The sequence below is a fragment of the Mytilus edulis genome, chromosome 1 (genome assembly GCF_963676685.1).
Source record: "Mytilus edulis chromosome 1, xbMytEdul2.2, whole genome shotgun sequence".
In the NCBI taxonomy this organism is placed as follows: domain Eukaryota; kingdom Metazoa; phylum Mollusca; class Bivalvia; order Mytilida; family Mytilidae; genus Mytilus; species Mytilus edulis.
In genome coordinates, this window is record NC_092344.1 from 86033322 (window position 1) to 86049539 (window position 16218).

The window sequence follows — 16218 nt, forward strand, 5'->3', positions numbered from 1 at the left end:
AGTAAGCTTTAAGAATTCCTTTTTTTTCAATTTGTCTTTTAATTTAGATTCATCATGCATGTCTCTAAACAAAGTATGCGACACGTAACAGTTTATAAGTCTTGGTGTACTCATATATTCATTTGATACGGTGCATTTATTTTTGATATATTTCAGACTCCATTTATGAAAGAAAATCTATAGAGCAGAGCATTTTGGGTTTTTTTGTAGCTCTATTTTAGAACATAAGATTTAAACTTGTTGAAATGAAGTCAGTTTAAAATTTGTCAAAGTAAGCTTTAAGAATTCCTTCTTTTATTTTAGATTTACATAGTATGCGACGCGTAACAGTTTATAACTACATTTAAGTGTTTTGATATATGACTTTGATACGGTCCATTTGTTATGGATATATTTCAGACTCCATTTATGAAATAAAATCTATAGAGCAGTGAATTTTTGAATTTTTTTTTTGTGTATCAAGTTATGAACATTTAATAACCTATAATAATAAGAAAGCATTCAAAAGTTGAAGAAGGGATTATTATTGGATTGCTAATACAAATGGTAAGGCTATTACTAATATAAGACAATCTTTAATTATCTTTGGGATGTAACTGTATTATATACACTATGTACACCAGACCTTTTTGTAAATCTTTTTCTATGAGAAGATTTTAATTGATCAACTTTGAAAAAATGTGTGTAATTATTTTCAAAATATTATTCTTGAAAGGTTTTGGTCTGTACCCATTTCAATTTGAAACTTGATTTGACATAAACAAAAACACGTTCTGTAATATAATATTGAGACATTAAAAATTGTTTAAGCTCATGAAAACAGCCTCTGGGATATGCACTCGTTTCATTAATTAAATATATACAAAATAAGAATTGTTATTATAAACCCCAATTAAAAAAGAGTTATATCAACTCTTATTGATGATAAAATAAATAACTTATATCAACTCTTATTGATGATAAAATAAATATCTTAGACGATGAATTTCATTTTTTCTTTAACTGTAAAATAAATAAAAATAAAAGAGAAATCTTTCTAAAATATTATATACAAAAATATGTAAATTTTAATACACTTAATTTTACTGATAAACTCGTGATTATACTAAATCCATGAACACCAAATGATGTAAAAGCAGTTGTTTCTTTTATTAAAGAGTCATTAGAACTGAGGAAAGGAGAACAGTAACTGTTTTTATCATATCTCTTATAATATTGTCGAGTTTTCATTATGTTTGATCGGTTCATTCCCTCTATTCCCACTTTTTATAAATCTGGTAAGAAAAGGTAAAATTTCATGTGGGAATAGAAGGAAAACTTGTGCAAACAAAGGATTATACTGTACAAATATTTTTTAATCAACTGATAATTGACCAGTGTTTTTTTTTTATTAGAACAGGTAATAAGTTATTTTTGCATCTGTATGAATTCTATTTTTTTAAACAAAATAAATAATGAAGTAAAGTTAACAGTTTTCACCCATTATTTTATATCTTTGATTATTGGTCCAAGTATTTAAATTTTAAAGTATACGTTTATTCCCCATCTTAAGCCAACAGGAATCACCAAAAGCATTAAATTATCGTTTATTTAAAGTTACTTTGGAGTTTGAGAAATATTTATTTTGGATGACCGGCAGATATCCTTATTTTTTAAATTTGGAACTTTGAACATGAAATATCCAATACAAACTGGAACATGGCAAAACATAGAAAGAGAAAACAGAAAATGTGTATTGTGTAATTCAGATGCCATTGGTAATGAATACCATTACATTTTTAATTGTTCAGCTTTCGATATATAATTGTAGAAAACAATGTATTGCATTTTACAATAGAAATAGAACATACACATTGAAGTTTTATGACTAATGAATTCCCCAAAATGTACAGAACTGAACGATCTTTGTAAACTTATTAAGGAGATCAATAACAAATTGAACTTTTCTGGGTGAACAATTGTGAACGCCTCTATCTTCTTTCGTACATTATTTATTTATGTAACTGTATTGAAATATGTTTAATTATCTCTATACCTTTCTGTAATTTGGTTTGTGAGAATAAAGATATATATATATATATATATATATATAAGATTATACTTGGTTATAATATTATTTATATCATAATTTATTAATAAAGCAGACAACTTTTTAAAGTTACAAATTCAAAAATTTAAAAATAAATCTAACTCTAATCTATTTATCATATTTTTTCTCTATTTTTAAGTATTTATTTGATGAAAAAAGAAACACATTACAAATAAACAAGGTATTATACATAAACAGTGTACCAAATATGTTATGCTTTTAAAAAAAAAATACAGGTAAATCTTAGGTGAAATTCTAATAAACCCTGATTGTTATAAAAACAAATTATTTATCAAAACATCTATTGTTATTTGCAAGTGGGAATAGAAGGAATAGTATTTTCAAAAAGTGGGAATAGGAGGAAGACACCGTTTGATCATGTTTGTTTTGTCAATGTATTTGCCATAACCAAAATTGGTTTCTGTATGTTTTGCAATTAAAAGAATTATTATTAAAAGTTTTATAGATGTTAGCGTCACAAATAGAAATGTGTGTATCTTGTGAATGGGTGATGAGTTGGCATGCAACACTCCCCCTCCCGTCCCCCCTCACAAACACACAAACTAGACAATACGACGAGTCTGCACGCACTCTGACTAGGAAAGGTTAAAGTCTATATAGGAAAATTAATCTGATATTATTTACGGTATTCTTGTATTCTGTACATGCATATTTAATTCGATAAATAAGTCTGTTTGTTCTATTGTTTATTTTTAGATATGTACTTGTTTTTCTATAATCCGTTATTTGTATTTGTCATTGTTTTAGAAAAAAATATTTTTCAAGTATATTCAAGTAACTTTTGGTTTGTTATATAAACTATTTTATAATTCCGATATGGCATATCGGATCATTGTATTACATGTGCACAGAGCAGTTCAAACTGTGTAAAACGTAATATAGATACAATGACCCTTAAGGTGGCACGGTAGTATTTCCTGGCCCATAAGGGATAATGATAGCCTTTTTAGAATTTTCACCACTTTCTAACACTGCAAAAAATTCTACATTCACAGTTTACTGAAGTACTTTCATTTTACTATTCAGAAATGAATTTGAATATGTATCATGACCGTTTACTTTTTTTGCTATTTTTAAAAACCTAAGGCCATCAGTACTTTTAGGTCTTTTATGGTGCAGTGAATACAAAATTTTAAAAAATTCTCAATAAATTCATTTTCATCTGTATGTAAAATTATCTCATATTTTTCTACACCTGATTCATCCCTCAGTTTGGGAAAGTTGATACTGTATTTTTTGTCCAATCACACTGTTTAGATACATTTACCTAAGTAGGGTACACAAAAGAGCAACCTACATTCTGGAATGCAAATACTACCGTGCCACCTTATACGCTTTCGTAATGAATGGAATTACATAAGTAAAAGCCAAACGTGTCATCTTTCGTCAATCATAGACCGTAACTCCCAAATAACATAAAGAAAAATTGTCAAAAACTTAACACGAATTTTGTTGATATAACAACATAAAATTATCAGAATTTGATAAACGATACACAAAATCTGTCTTTTGTATATACATATTATTATGATATTTTAATAACTAGATTCTTCCGTTGGAAAAATAGGTTATTATAAGAGATTGGTTGTTGTTTGTAAATATTTCATGCATATTTAAACTTTACGAAAAAGCGATGATTTCAATTTTTCCATTGTGAACGTTCCATTTCAGTGAAGCGACTTTCTAGCTTAAAAGTAAGCATTAAGAATTCCTTCTATTTTTTTTTTTTTAGATTTATTATGCATGTCTCTATACATAGTATGCGACGCGTAACAGTTTATAATTACATTTAAGTGTTTTGATATATGACTTTGATACGGTCCATTTGTTATGGATATATTTCAGACTCCATTTATGAAATAAAATCTATATAGCAGAGAATTTTTTTTTTTTGTGTATCAATTTAAAATGTAGATTCAAATATTTTTCACTTCAAACGATAAAGTAAAACTTCTTCAAAACTTATATATAATGTATAGTTCGGCGTCCGCAAAACAGAAGCCATACGTATTTCATTGAATCTCGATATTTATCATGTTTATAATTTTTCTACTAACAATGACGTTCTACCTCCATAAGCCTGGAAATGTCATGCCGGGTCATAATTTTAATATATAATTATAGGTACCATATATTAGTTAATATTATATTAAAATGGGTACATTGTTTTAGACAAACATAGCACACCCCTACCAAAAAAAATCGAAGTTAACCCCTCCACCCAGATTAAAATTGATAATTCCAAGATTAGAGTTGGAAATTGCAAGATTAAAGTTGATAATTCCAAGATTAAAGTCGACAATTTGAAAAAAATAAATAAAAAAGGATGACCCTAATACGCTTTCGTAATAAATGGAACTACATAAGTAAAAGCCAAAAGTATCATCTTTCGTCAATCATAGACCGTAACTCCCAAATAACATAAAGAAAAATCGTCAAAAACTTAGCACGAATTTTGTTGATATAACAACATAAAATTATCAGAATTTGATAAACGATACACAAAATCTGTCTTTTGTATATACATATTTTAATAACTAGATTCTTCCGTTGTAAAACTAGGTTATTGTAAGAGATTTGTTGTCGTTTGTTTAACCTCCAGTGGTAAATATTTCATACATATTTAAACTTTACGAAAAAGCGATGATTTCAATTTTTCCATTGTGAACGTTCCATTTCAGAGAAGCGACTTTCCAGACTTGAGTTTCCTTTCCTATTTTCTTGATAGAGGGTTGCTACTGGCAAGGATGCTGTGTTACCAAGGGTTGCAAATGGTAAAGTTGGATGTATCCCTTTGAAGGTGTAACGGACCCTTTGCCTTGTTTCAATGGGTGTGTGTTCTTAACAAACTTTCTAAAATAGCTTTCAGTAGTATTTTAAAGTGTAAAGAGCGATCTTTGTTAGCTTTCGTAAGCGCGGGGAATCATGATAGAATAATGTAGGATTTTTGAGTTTTGAATTTTGAATTTTGAATTTTGAATTTTGAATTTTGAATTTTGAATTCTGAGTTTTGAATTTTGAATGATCCTTTTCGGCTTTCGTAGCTTTTTACTATCAATTCTTAATTCACTAATCAATCCACGGCGGTCATTGATAAATTATATAGATCCTCTCTATTTAATTTACTTAGTGACGGAATTTCAGAAAAGGTATCACAGTTATACAGTTATAGGTACTTTGGGACAGGACCATTACTAGAAATAAACTTATAATGTGGAGTCTGCCATTTACACCCTTACATGTTTTCTAATGAATCAAATTTGTCATGCACAGTCGGGCGTATGACATTTGCGCCGAATTTGAAAATATTCATTTTTTCATTTGCGCCGATTTCATTTTTTCATTTGCGCCGATTTTATATTTGCTTCAAACTAGATTTACAGGTAAGTTAATACTTGTACATGTACATTGTACTATGTACTGTACTATACTATTGGTAAACTCTGCCAGTCTCTGGTTATAAATGTTGTTGATTTATGTTAATTTTGATTTATATTGTTCTGAAACTTCATAGTAACATGATAGACATATTGCACACTGAAACGAGTCGAGGAGTCAATTCTTTAATCATCGAGGGCCATACATATCTGAAGATAAGTGTCCTTAAACATATCTTACTTATGTACCATAAAATCGTGTACAGCCAGCGTCACCACGTATTCTATTGTCAAAACACAGAACGAGTATAACCATGTGGTAGATGTCCGAAAGACAGCGGGTACAGTCAAGGAAAAAGTCTGGAGATGTACCTTGTAGGACTTCTTCCACCTACCCGTGGTGAGCAGGGGACAACAGTTATATACAAGTTATGATTGATAATTCATTAAATCTGTACAAGTGGCTAACTGAGGAGGTCTATAATGATAAAGGAAAAATAACATGACTTGGATTGAGAGTTCGTTCATTGGCACTCATACCACATCTTCTAATATCTATTCACCTGTAATTTACCTTAAAAAAATCTGCACACATGAAAGAAAAAATCGGCGCAAATGCAAAACGCCGGCACAGTCACATTCCACCACTCTAGTTTACCTTTTTCAAAAAAAAATCACAAGATATTCTATACTAGTTCTAGTTGTTCTACATGCATGACATGTATCCCACCTGAAAAACGTGTAAAAACAAAATTAAACAGTATTTGCAATTGCGAACATCCCATAATCCACTGCATTAAATTTTATTAGTTTTTTCTAAAATTAAAGCTAAATATCTTCTTTACCACACGCTCGCTTTACGGTTGACATGACAGAATATACAAATACACAGTTTTGATGACAGATTGTTAAGCTTAGCACATGCCGACTAAATATTTAGCTATAGGACGACTCATGGGCCGCTTTTTTATGGAATTCTTCTATTATCAAATGAATATTTTTTGTCTTTTCCTAAAACTTTACATCGAATTATAACAACAACAAAAAATAAAAATCTCTTCAACTTTCGATTTTGATTTGAAACAAATTTAACAAGTTAAGACAGAATAAGTTACTGGCATGGCAAATTTTTTATTCACTTTTGCTTATATTTCAAACTTTTCAATGAACTCAAATTTGTTTACCAGACGTTTATTTTGAAGAAGATATTTAACTTTATATATATTGATTTTGAAGTTATTTCAACAAAATTTCCAACGTGAAAGGCTACTGTCTTACCTTTAAAAGATGAAAAAAAATCTAAATTATAGATTTTTAGAATGAATATTTCATAAACTTAAATAGACAATAATAGTGCCTTGACTTGACATATCAACGATATAAGGATGAGGCTTAGAAACGGGGAAATGCGAGGCACTATTATTGTCTTTATACTGCAATCTAAAACAACATTTTCAATGGCTGTTTAATGCGTTAAGGTTATTTATTTGATTTAAATATTGGGGAGAATCCCCTTTAAAAAGGCCTCATATCATGCTCGCATGTATATACAACACAATGAAATGTACATATTTACCTGTTGACACTCACACTCGATGGTGAACGAAATCGTTTGAGTATGGACTTAAATATCAACCATAAGCATGAAACATAATGATTTATAGGTTACAAACAAAAAATATTTAAGAATTGAATGGGGTGTAAAAGCGTTGACCGAAGTACATTTTGTATGAAGCGCGGAAGCGCTTCATACTTAAAATGTGCGCACGGTCAACGCTTTTACAACCCTATAAAGTTACAAAAAAAAGCATTCAATACTTATAATTACATTTTTACCTATAGGATCATGAAAACACGCCTTTTATCAAGTTTTTATTTCATTTACCTGTGCACTTGATTGTGGGACCTCGTGTCATCATGAATGAGAAGTTTTATTGAGTGAAACAACTGCTTACGGAATAACACATGATGTGCAGTTAGCCAATCAGAATAACGTATTGTAATGAAACATACATCTAATGTAATTATTAACAAATGAAATATGTTTTTCCAATAATTGCATAAGAAACAAGGTTGAGTCGATCCACGCATCGTTGTATGCATTGGAAACAAGAACAGGTTGAAGAGGTCGTATGAATAATTAAATTTTATTTCGGCATTTTCTATTTAAATATTCATGAGGGAAAGTGATATCGGGTCAGTGACTGTATATGACATAGAAATATACAGTCAACGCATTTTGACTGCTCAAATAGAACGAGTGCAGTATAAACAAAAATATTCTGCCAGACAGCTGTTTTGTAGAAAATATTTCAATTATAAGTAAACTTTTCTCTGCAATTTCAGCCATTTTTTTCATAAAACTAAACTGTCCTGGCAGGTTTTTTTTAACTTGCTTATTATTTATTTTTATATTTTTTACAAATAATATAAGTAAATACCCTGTTCTTTATAATACAATTGATTTTTTAACAATATGTTGAGAGAAAACAAAAGTTACAGATAAAAGCGTATCGAAAATAACTGTCCTGGTTTTATCTGTTCTGTTAATAGACTTTCCCAAGAAAGAAAAGACAATCCATTTGATTGGTTATCGTCGGTCAACGGATCGTAATGCCGTTCCATCATGATGGATTAATCTCCATCGTGATGCGTTTGACTTCCATCACGATGCTTTTTACTTCCATCACGATGCTTTTAACTTCCATCGTGATGCTTTTGACTTCCATCATGATGCTTTTAATTTACATCGTGATGCTTTTGACTTTCATCGTGTTGCTTTTAACTTCCATCGCGATGCTTTTAACTTCCATCGTGATGCTTTTCTCAATTCAGTTGCATCGAGATGCTTTGGACAAGTATCATGATACTTTTAACAAGTATCACGATACTTTTGATAAGTATCACGATGCTTTTGAGTAGTATCATGATACTTGTCAAAAGCATCGTGATACTTATTAAAACCATCACGATGGAAAACTATCATGATGGAAGTACGTATCATTATTTTAACAAGAACGGCCACTCATAAAAGTCTTCCATGATGGCCTAGTGATCTAAGTAGTTTAACTAGATGTTGGTCTTTTTTTTTGGGGATACGATTGCTTTCAAGCAATCTGTAGACTTTTACCGTTGACTCATGCTGCATTCCCTAAAGTCAACTGTTTTATTCTAAACATTCAGCAACATCTCAGATTCTTATGATTGTCTTGCTTTAAAAGGTAAAACCAAGCAAAAGTATTGAACATAAACAACTTTCCTGTAATGTTATTCTCATAATCTTCATGTTTGATATTTCCCTTGACCTATATGCGTGTTTTTAACAACACGGAAAATCAGAATTAAGCAGTATTTATATTTAGTGTTTTTATAAATTTAGAAACACGTCAGAGGGAATTCCCCAGTTTTGATAAATGCCAGAGTTCTCTGGATTCCGATAATTCTATTTCTGTCATATAAGAACTGAAGAGAAGTTTTTCCATATTTTACCGTTATGAAACTGATATTTAATACTGTACTCTCATAAAGAAATGGAGAACCATTCATGATATCATTTAATAAACGTTCCTGTTCCAAATCGCAAGTCGCGGGTTTATTTATGTATTAATGCGCATGCGTATAGTTTTCTTGATTTCAAGGGGTATCAGATTGAGTGGTTGCTCTGGATTCCCCGCTTCATTGATTAATTTGAAACTCATGAGATTCTTTCTATGTCTGTCTGCTATTGAGGGTTATTGTTGTTGCATAATTTTGAATCATATGCATCATTCAAATTAAAATAAATGTAGTGTTTACCTATACACCCCTTCAGCCGAAGTGGAGTCTTCCATATTATCGTTCCGAGTTGCCTCCCTTCCGGAAGTATTTTCCGTCAAAATCGAAAGTCGAAGTACAATACGACTCAAGAAAAATTAACTCGTTAGATGTCGATAAACGTCGTATTATATTAAGAACGATCTCATTTTAAACAGAGGAGTGTGTACGGAAAGGAGTCATTCCCACGAACCCAAAGGAAATTAATATTTAAAGAGTTACCGTTAGAAATGGGGTTCCTCCTAGAATTAACGGTGATAAGATACGAAGTGAAATACCTTCTCTCACTCTCAGTGACTGCTGTGGGAAAGTAAACTTGGAATTGATGGTACAAAAATAAAACACAATAAGTACATTGCTCATTCATTTGTATCCGGGATTGGCTATTTTTAAAGTTGAGTGACTATTCAGATTATTATATTTTGCATGTGCAGTTGAATTAGTTTTGAAAATAATACTATCCAGCTGTACCAGGGCTGCCAAAAATGCGTGAGACTCACGCATGTTCATGCTTTTTGCGGCAGTATCATTGGATCTGTTTTTCCCCCTCTTTGATCTTTTCAATTTTGGCCAAATCTCACGCATTTGCTTAATGAAAAGTTGGCAGAACTGCTATACATGTGTCAATGAAAACTATGGCAATCGTATCCCTCAGAGCATTCTGCTCTTTGATTAGACGAATTTTGTTGGTTCTCTCCGGACAATCCGGCTTCCTCAAACATCAAATGCTGACCGCCGCGATAAGGTCAACGGTGCTGCAAGGGAATAGACACCATCAATCAAAGTCTTCCAGAACTACTAGATGCATAATCGAAACCCTAGTTCAATGGCCCATCATCCAAAATGATAATAGGCAGGGTTTCAATCAGAAATGCCTAAAACAGAAATCTTTAATTGCAGTTAAAACATTCTCGAAACAAAACAAGACAGTTAAATAACCATAGGAAATTTTAATTTCTTTTATTTGAAAGTTTAAGAAAAAAAGAGACTCGACCTGTTTCCCCCATTTTCCATATTAAAAGTGGTTGGTATAACAATTTGTACAGCAAAATCGTATCTCCTAACAGACTTATAAGTATTATATAATGCTCTCCGCGTAAATAACATCACAAGAAAGGCAACGCGTTTGTGTTTTTTTTTTGTTCATTCCGTCTTGATTTTAGTTTTTAGGAGTCTGTTTGTGTTCTCTCCATTTGCATATTTGTAAAATTTTGCTTCGCTTCCAAATACCAAATATCAAGTCATTCATTTTTTTTCATATATTCAGCAGTTAACACTGAGAAAAGTGTGACGGAAATATCAACGAGTCGAGCAGACGGACATGATTGCAATATAGCTCTGACCTTTAGGTGGGGAAATAACATTCTACTTTCCTTCGACTTAATCACATTGTATTATCCTGCTAAGTAACTTAAAAATACACATAATGTTAAAAAAAGATTCGATTTTTAAACATAGCAGAGATGACCTCCACATGACGCTGTGCTCAATAGATGCAAAACGGCTTTTTCTTGTAACTCGCTTATAGATTTAATTTACATCCTGACTTACAAAAAAGAACAAATTATACTTTGATAAATTGTTTATGACAAGTCAATGCAATTAACAAAGAAACAGAAGCTACCAAGGGGTTATGCAAAACTCATAAGTCGAGGAGGGACTAACAACACTATTGCAAGAAAACAAAGACGACAAAAAGTCAAACAAGTTCATAAATATTTCGTAGAAGAGCTCATGATGATCTCCGGTGATCCTGTTCCACTGTGACACCATTCGTGTCGCTAATTATTACAAATTCAGTGACAAGTCTCATTCAGGAATGTCACAATCGAGCAAAAGAGGAATTATGGTTTATGGCTACTAGTACAATAAATTTGAACATATCAGAATTTCGAACACAGATATTCCATAACGGTCACCACCTTGTATCGGGTTTTTTTCTGTTTTATATCTTGAATTGACATTAGTGTGTACTTATAAAAAAGAAGATGTGGTATGATTGCCCATGAGACAACCCTTCATTCAGAGTCAACTTCGTTTGCCCCTAAAATGAGAAAACCACAAAGTATAAGAAATCTACCGAAAAAGCATTCTTCTGATGTTCTCTATACTAAGTCTGACACAGTAAGTATATATATTCTTACATATTTGCTTAAGGGATCAAACGTCTTACTTTTTTTGTGAAACACTATCAAAATGATCTGATTTTGAGCGTTAGTTATTGATATTTAAACTTGAAATTAGATCTTATTATTTTTAACACAAATACTTGTAACCAAAATGTTGTTCACATCGTTGGAAAAAAATCTTGTCAATGTGAGTTAGGGGGCAATCATCAGATTTTCATGTGGAGATAAGAAGATTTTGAAATTAAATTAACTAGCTTGATAAGAGCTGAAAAAAACCTTTTCCCAGGACAGGATTAAAATAAATATTTTGCAAAACAAAAGTGAAGGAATCTTTTCTGCACAAAAATAAAAAGGTATACCTCCCCAACCTCTCCTGCCCTTATAATTGGTAAATGGTCTTTAACTAATATCTTGTTCTAATAGCTGTATCTATTTATTGAAGGTATATTGCATATACATTTTAGACTTTAAAATATTAAAACATGGTCGAAATGTTTCGATTGATTATAAAGAAATGAACGGACATTGTGTATGACTGTAAAGATCTGTAAAGTTTAGATAATTTATAAAATGCATAAATCTGTACAATTTATGTTAAATTATACCTTCTGGAACTGAAATTGTTATTCCATACTGGATTTTTAAATGAGGACTACCGCCAGTTCGAGTAAAAATGAGCCGCGGATCAACTTAATATAATAAAGAGGAAGCTATATAATGTCAACATCGTATCTTATACATGTATGTTTATCGTAAAGAGCCTTACTTGTGTGAAAAGTGTAGTCGTCTGCAACTGATTGATAAATCCTCCCCAGTATCGATTGTGAACTGACTTTGACATTGCTATAAGGACAACTGAAGGTTGTTTGCTATAGGGCAATCAGTAAGGTTTCCTAAGGTAAGTTGAAGATCTTTAAATTAATCTAATTTTACGTAATTTTACCCGTTATACAATTAAACATGTGGGTATTTGAAAATTTTGTACATGGTATGTATTACCATTGATGCACACATAGTTTGTGGATATTTGTTACAATAAATAACTGTTTTCTCTCCTACCGAATAGATGCATGTCGTCTCTCACGTAGGTATGTAGGCATCTATATCTGTACAAAAATCTTCTCAGAACTTAAATTGTATTCAGTTTAACAAAAATCGCTGAACCAAATACTACGTTTTTAAATGTGTCGGCCTGTGTATTATAAGATATCATTTTGTGTAAACAAGGTCCGATAAAAAAAAGAACTCGTGATAAGAATTTACACTTTGTAAATAGAGAACAAATGTTAGGTCTCCCAATATACCTACGGTTAAATAAATAGTCACAATAGAGAGAGATAATCCTTCATACCTATCCTTTTTCATAAGGAGGAAACCAAACCTCTCGAGCCAAACCTATATATATGTATACGTTATTATTTGGCTTAACCACATCACTTACATTTATGTGTAACTTGATAAACTTTATAGATCGGCACAACTTTTACAACGTATTTACCCATTCATTACTTCACTTCAAAGTAAGGGTAAGTGTTATTTCCCAATCCTTAACGTACAAATGTAATCGGACTCATTATGTCCCCCCCCCCCCCCTTTTTTTCCCTCGTGTCGAAAAATGCTTTATTACAGATGATGTTTGTCGCAAATCATCATGAACTTCAAGTTACATTGATTTGTTCTTCGACATTCAAGGTAAAATAATGGGGAACTGTGTACTTTTTTTTGTCTGGGTCAAATCTTTTTTATCCTGTGACACATGATTTATATAATTGTGGAATGAGCGCTACATCAAATTCAATAAATTGACGATCCCTGTATCGCATGAAAGTGTAATTTGTAATTGAAGTTTGACCTTGAAATAATAGATCTTTAGTAGGTGAAATTTTCATATAATCTTGTCCTACTTAAAACCGCTGGATATATCTTGCAATGTAAAACCATTCCCGGGGTGAGGGGAGTCAATACACCTCCTCATATTATTTTGCTAAATATCTCATAACTGACTAAAAAACACTCAAAATCATATTTATTCCTTACCATTATAATACCTTTGGTGTGCTCTTTCCGCGTTAACCATGTAATATTTTGTGATTATAGTACGTAGTAATGTGAGTGTCTAGGAAATAAACAAATGAAGTGGAAACAGCAATTAAAGGCAACCTTACGGCCTTCAACAATGAAAAAACTTTTTTCCGTTTAGTAAAAATGAGAAACGATTCAAACAAGAAAACTAAAAACAGTCTTAATTATAATAAAATAATTCACTACATACAAATATGATAGACACAAACCAACGACAACCGAGGAACTTGTAGTTCAGTGGACCTCTTAGAAATGACGTAAAATGAATGTGTCGAAGTAAATTGTTTTTTAGCTCTCAACCCTCTCCTTACCTGGGACAGTGGTGTAACAGCACAACACAAGAAAAAACTGTCAAAATATGTCAAAAGAACGGTACGAGACACAAAAACAACCAATATTTAAACAATAGGCACAAAGCACCGATATAAGAGTACTCTCAGTTTAAGAGAAAACAATTGTGGTATGCCAATGATATTTGGTATGAAGTTGTATATATAATTGATGCATCTTATTTTCCTGCAGCTTTTGCAAATAAAAATCTCATTCACTGGGGGATTGGAGACAGAAACAATATCAACATCATCTTTTTACATAGCATGAACTGGAACAGCCATACCATAAAATTAGTTTTCCTTTTTATATTTCTAGGTTCTTCAGAAGAATTAAACATGTCTGAAAAACGCAGAATACTTGTGTGTGGCGGTGGAAATGGTGCTCATTGTTTGTCTGCTCTCGCAGCTTCCAAGGACAATTTAGACGTGCATGTTCTGACATTATACCAAGACGAGGCAGAGAGATGGGCTAAACATGTTGAAAATGAAAACATGAAGTTGACAATAACGAAGCAAGATGGAACTCAATATGACATATTTTCGAAACCTTCACTTATAACGAAAGATGCAGCTAAGGCCATGTCTGGGGTGGAGATTGTTTTTCTTGTCGTTCCAGCATTTGCTCACGCTCAGTATTTTACCGCCATTGCGCCACACTTACAGCCAAATACACTGATTGTTGGACTCCCTGGTCAAGCTGGATTTGAACTTCAATGCCGTCATATAATTGGTGACAAAGCCAGCAGTTGTACAATCGCAGCGTCAGAATCTTTACCATTTGCATGCCGAATTGTTGAATTTGGGAGACATGCTAGGATTCTCGGACTGAAAGATTCCCTTGGAATGTCAGCTCTAAAGGGTAAAGCATGTCAACTATCATTTCCTGTGGTAGAAACAGTTCAAGGAATTCTGGGGGAATACCCTAAATTAGAGCTACTCAAGAACTATATTGCAATAAATCTGATGGCAGATGCTAATGTTCATCCTCCTATGATGTACGGAAGATGGGGAAACTGGGACGGGAAACCATTGAAGGAGGAACCTTTATTTTACCAAGGTGTCGATGATAGACAAGCAGATCTTCTATCAAGGGTCAGTGAAGAATTGCTTGCAGCTGCAAAAGCAATCGAACAAAAACGAAAAGACGTTGACATGTCAGAGGTTATTCATTTGTTTGATTGGTATAAAATTCATTACCCTGATCAGATAACTGACAAAAGTTCTCTAAAGATGGCCATGAGAACAAATAAAGCCTATGACGGTCTAGTACATCCAATGGTAAAAACTGATGAGGGGTATGTTCCGAATTTCAACTATCGGTACACATCTGAAGACGTACCTTTCGGAATGGTAGTAATGAAAGGAATTGCTGATCTAGCTGGTGTACCTACTCCAGCCATGGATGAAATACTTGCATGGGGACAACAGAAACTAGGAAAAGAATATATAGTTGGTTCAAAACTTATAGGCAAAGATATAGGATTAGCAAGGGCACCACAATCATTCGGAATGACCAGTGTAGATGAACTTTTTGATATATGAAGCGGGCTATTCTTTTATTTCAGAAACAAGTTACATGGAGTACAATAAAAACGTTCTAGATTAAGCTTTATTTATGTAAATGATGTTTTTTTAGTGAATAACCTATAAACAATTTAATGCATTTTGTAGTATTATTAATAGGAACATTGCAAAGAATGTTGATGTAATAAAAGTTCAAATTTCGCACTGAATGTTATTGATCTTTGTTTAATGTTCTGTATATTAATTTGGTGTGAGTAATTAGATAGCTGAATTATCTGACAATTTGTCTAACGTACCTTCAATTTTGAGCTATTATGATTATACATTATACAAAAAGATAACAAGCACTTTCACACAAGTTCGAAACCACAAGTAACTAGCTACACCTAGACAGACGAAAAATACGAACAACGTTAACGTGGAGAAACTATGCGTAGGTTGTTTTTGTTTATTGTGTAATATTAGAAATTACCCTGCAATAAAAATACAAATAATCAGTACAAAGAAAGATAACTCTATTCATTCTAGATGACAATACCTAAAATACAATACTCAAACATTCCCTACTGGACAACTATGGTTTTCCATGTTATTGACTTACAAATCTATTTACATAGAATTTTTACTATGAGAAATATTGTTATCATCATAAATTATACATCTTAACATTTCAGAATCTTAAATCCATTGTTTTGGTGGGGTGTTTTTGCACTGAAAACTTTATAAATAGAGATGTCAATAGAGAACAAAATTATCAGCAAAATAAAAATAAAAAAATCAACTAAAAATTAACGAGTTATAAATTTTCAAATTGACAAAATTGTATTTTGAAAGACGCTTTCAGGCTTTTT

The 16218-nt window shown here is 31.9% G+C and overlaps 1 protein-coding gene and 1 long non-coding RNA gene across 4 annotated transcripts; one reads left to right on the top strand and one right to left on the bottom strand.

Annotated features, from left to right (window-relative positions):
• The first annotated feature begins 454 nt into the window (after window positions 1-454).
• On the top strand, window positions 455-15649 carry LOC139493405 (opine dehydrogenase-like). Of its 3 annotated transcripts, none has more exons than XM_071281800.1 (2): window positions 455-546; window positions 14160-15649. In XM_071281800.1, exon 2 carries the CDS (start codon window positions 14180-14182, stop codon window positions 15383-15385), a length of 1206 nt encoding a protein of 401 aa, XP_071137901.1. In that variant the 5' UTR covers window positions 455-546; window positions 14160-14179; the 3' UTR covers window positions 15386-15649. The 3 variants fall into 3 exon arrangements, with proteins under 3 accessions (XP_071137901.1, XP_071137890.1, XP_071137909.1); XM_071281789.1 differs by lacking the exon at window positions 455-546 and adding an exon at window positions 12189-12327; XM_071281808.1 differs by lacking the exon at window positions 455-546 and adding an exon at window positions 12493-12513.
• LOC139493432 (uncharacterized) lies at window positions 10179-12294 on the bottom strand. The gene is made up of 2 exons (XR_011657003.1): window positions 12196-12294; window positions 10179-11344 (listed from the first exon to the last, which is right to left on the bottom strand). It is a non-coding gene; the product is annotated as an uncharacterized lncRNA (long non-coding RNA).
• Window positions 15650-16218: the final 569 nt, after the last annotated feature.

What these genes read in the sequence shown, in the direction of transcription:
- LOC139493405 (XM_071281800.1), top strand. Translation starts at nt 14,180, where the DNA reads ATGTCTGAAAAACGCAGAATACTTGTGTGTGGCGGTGGAAATGGTGCT.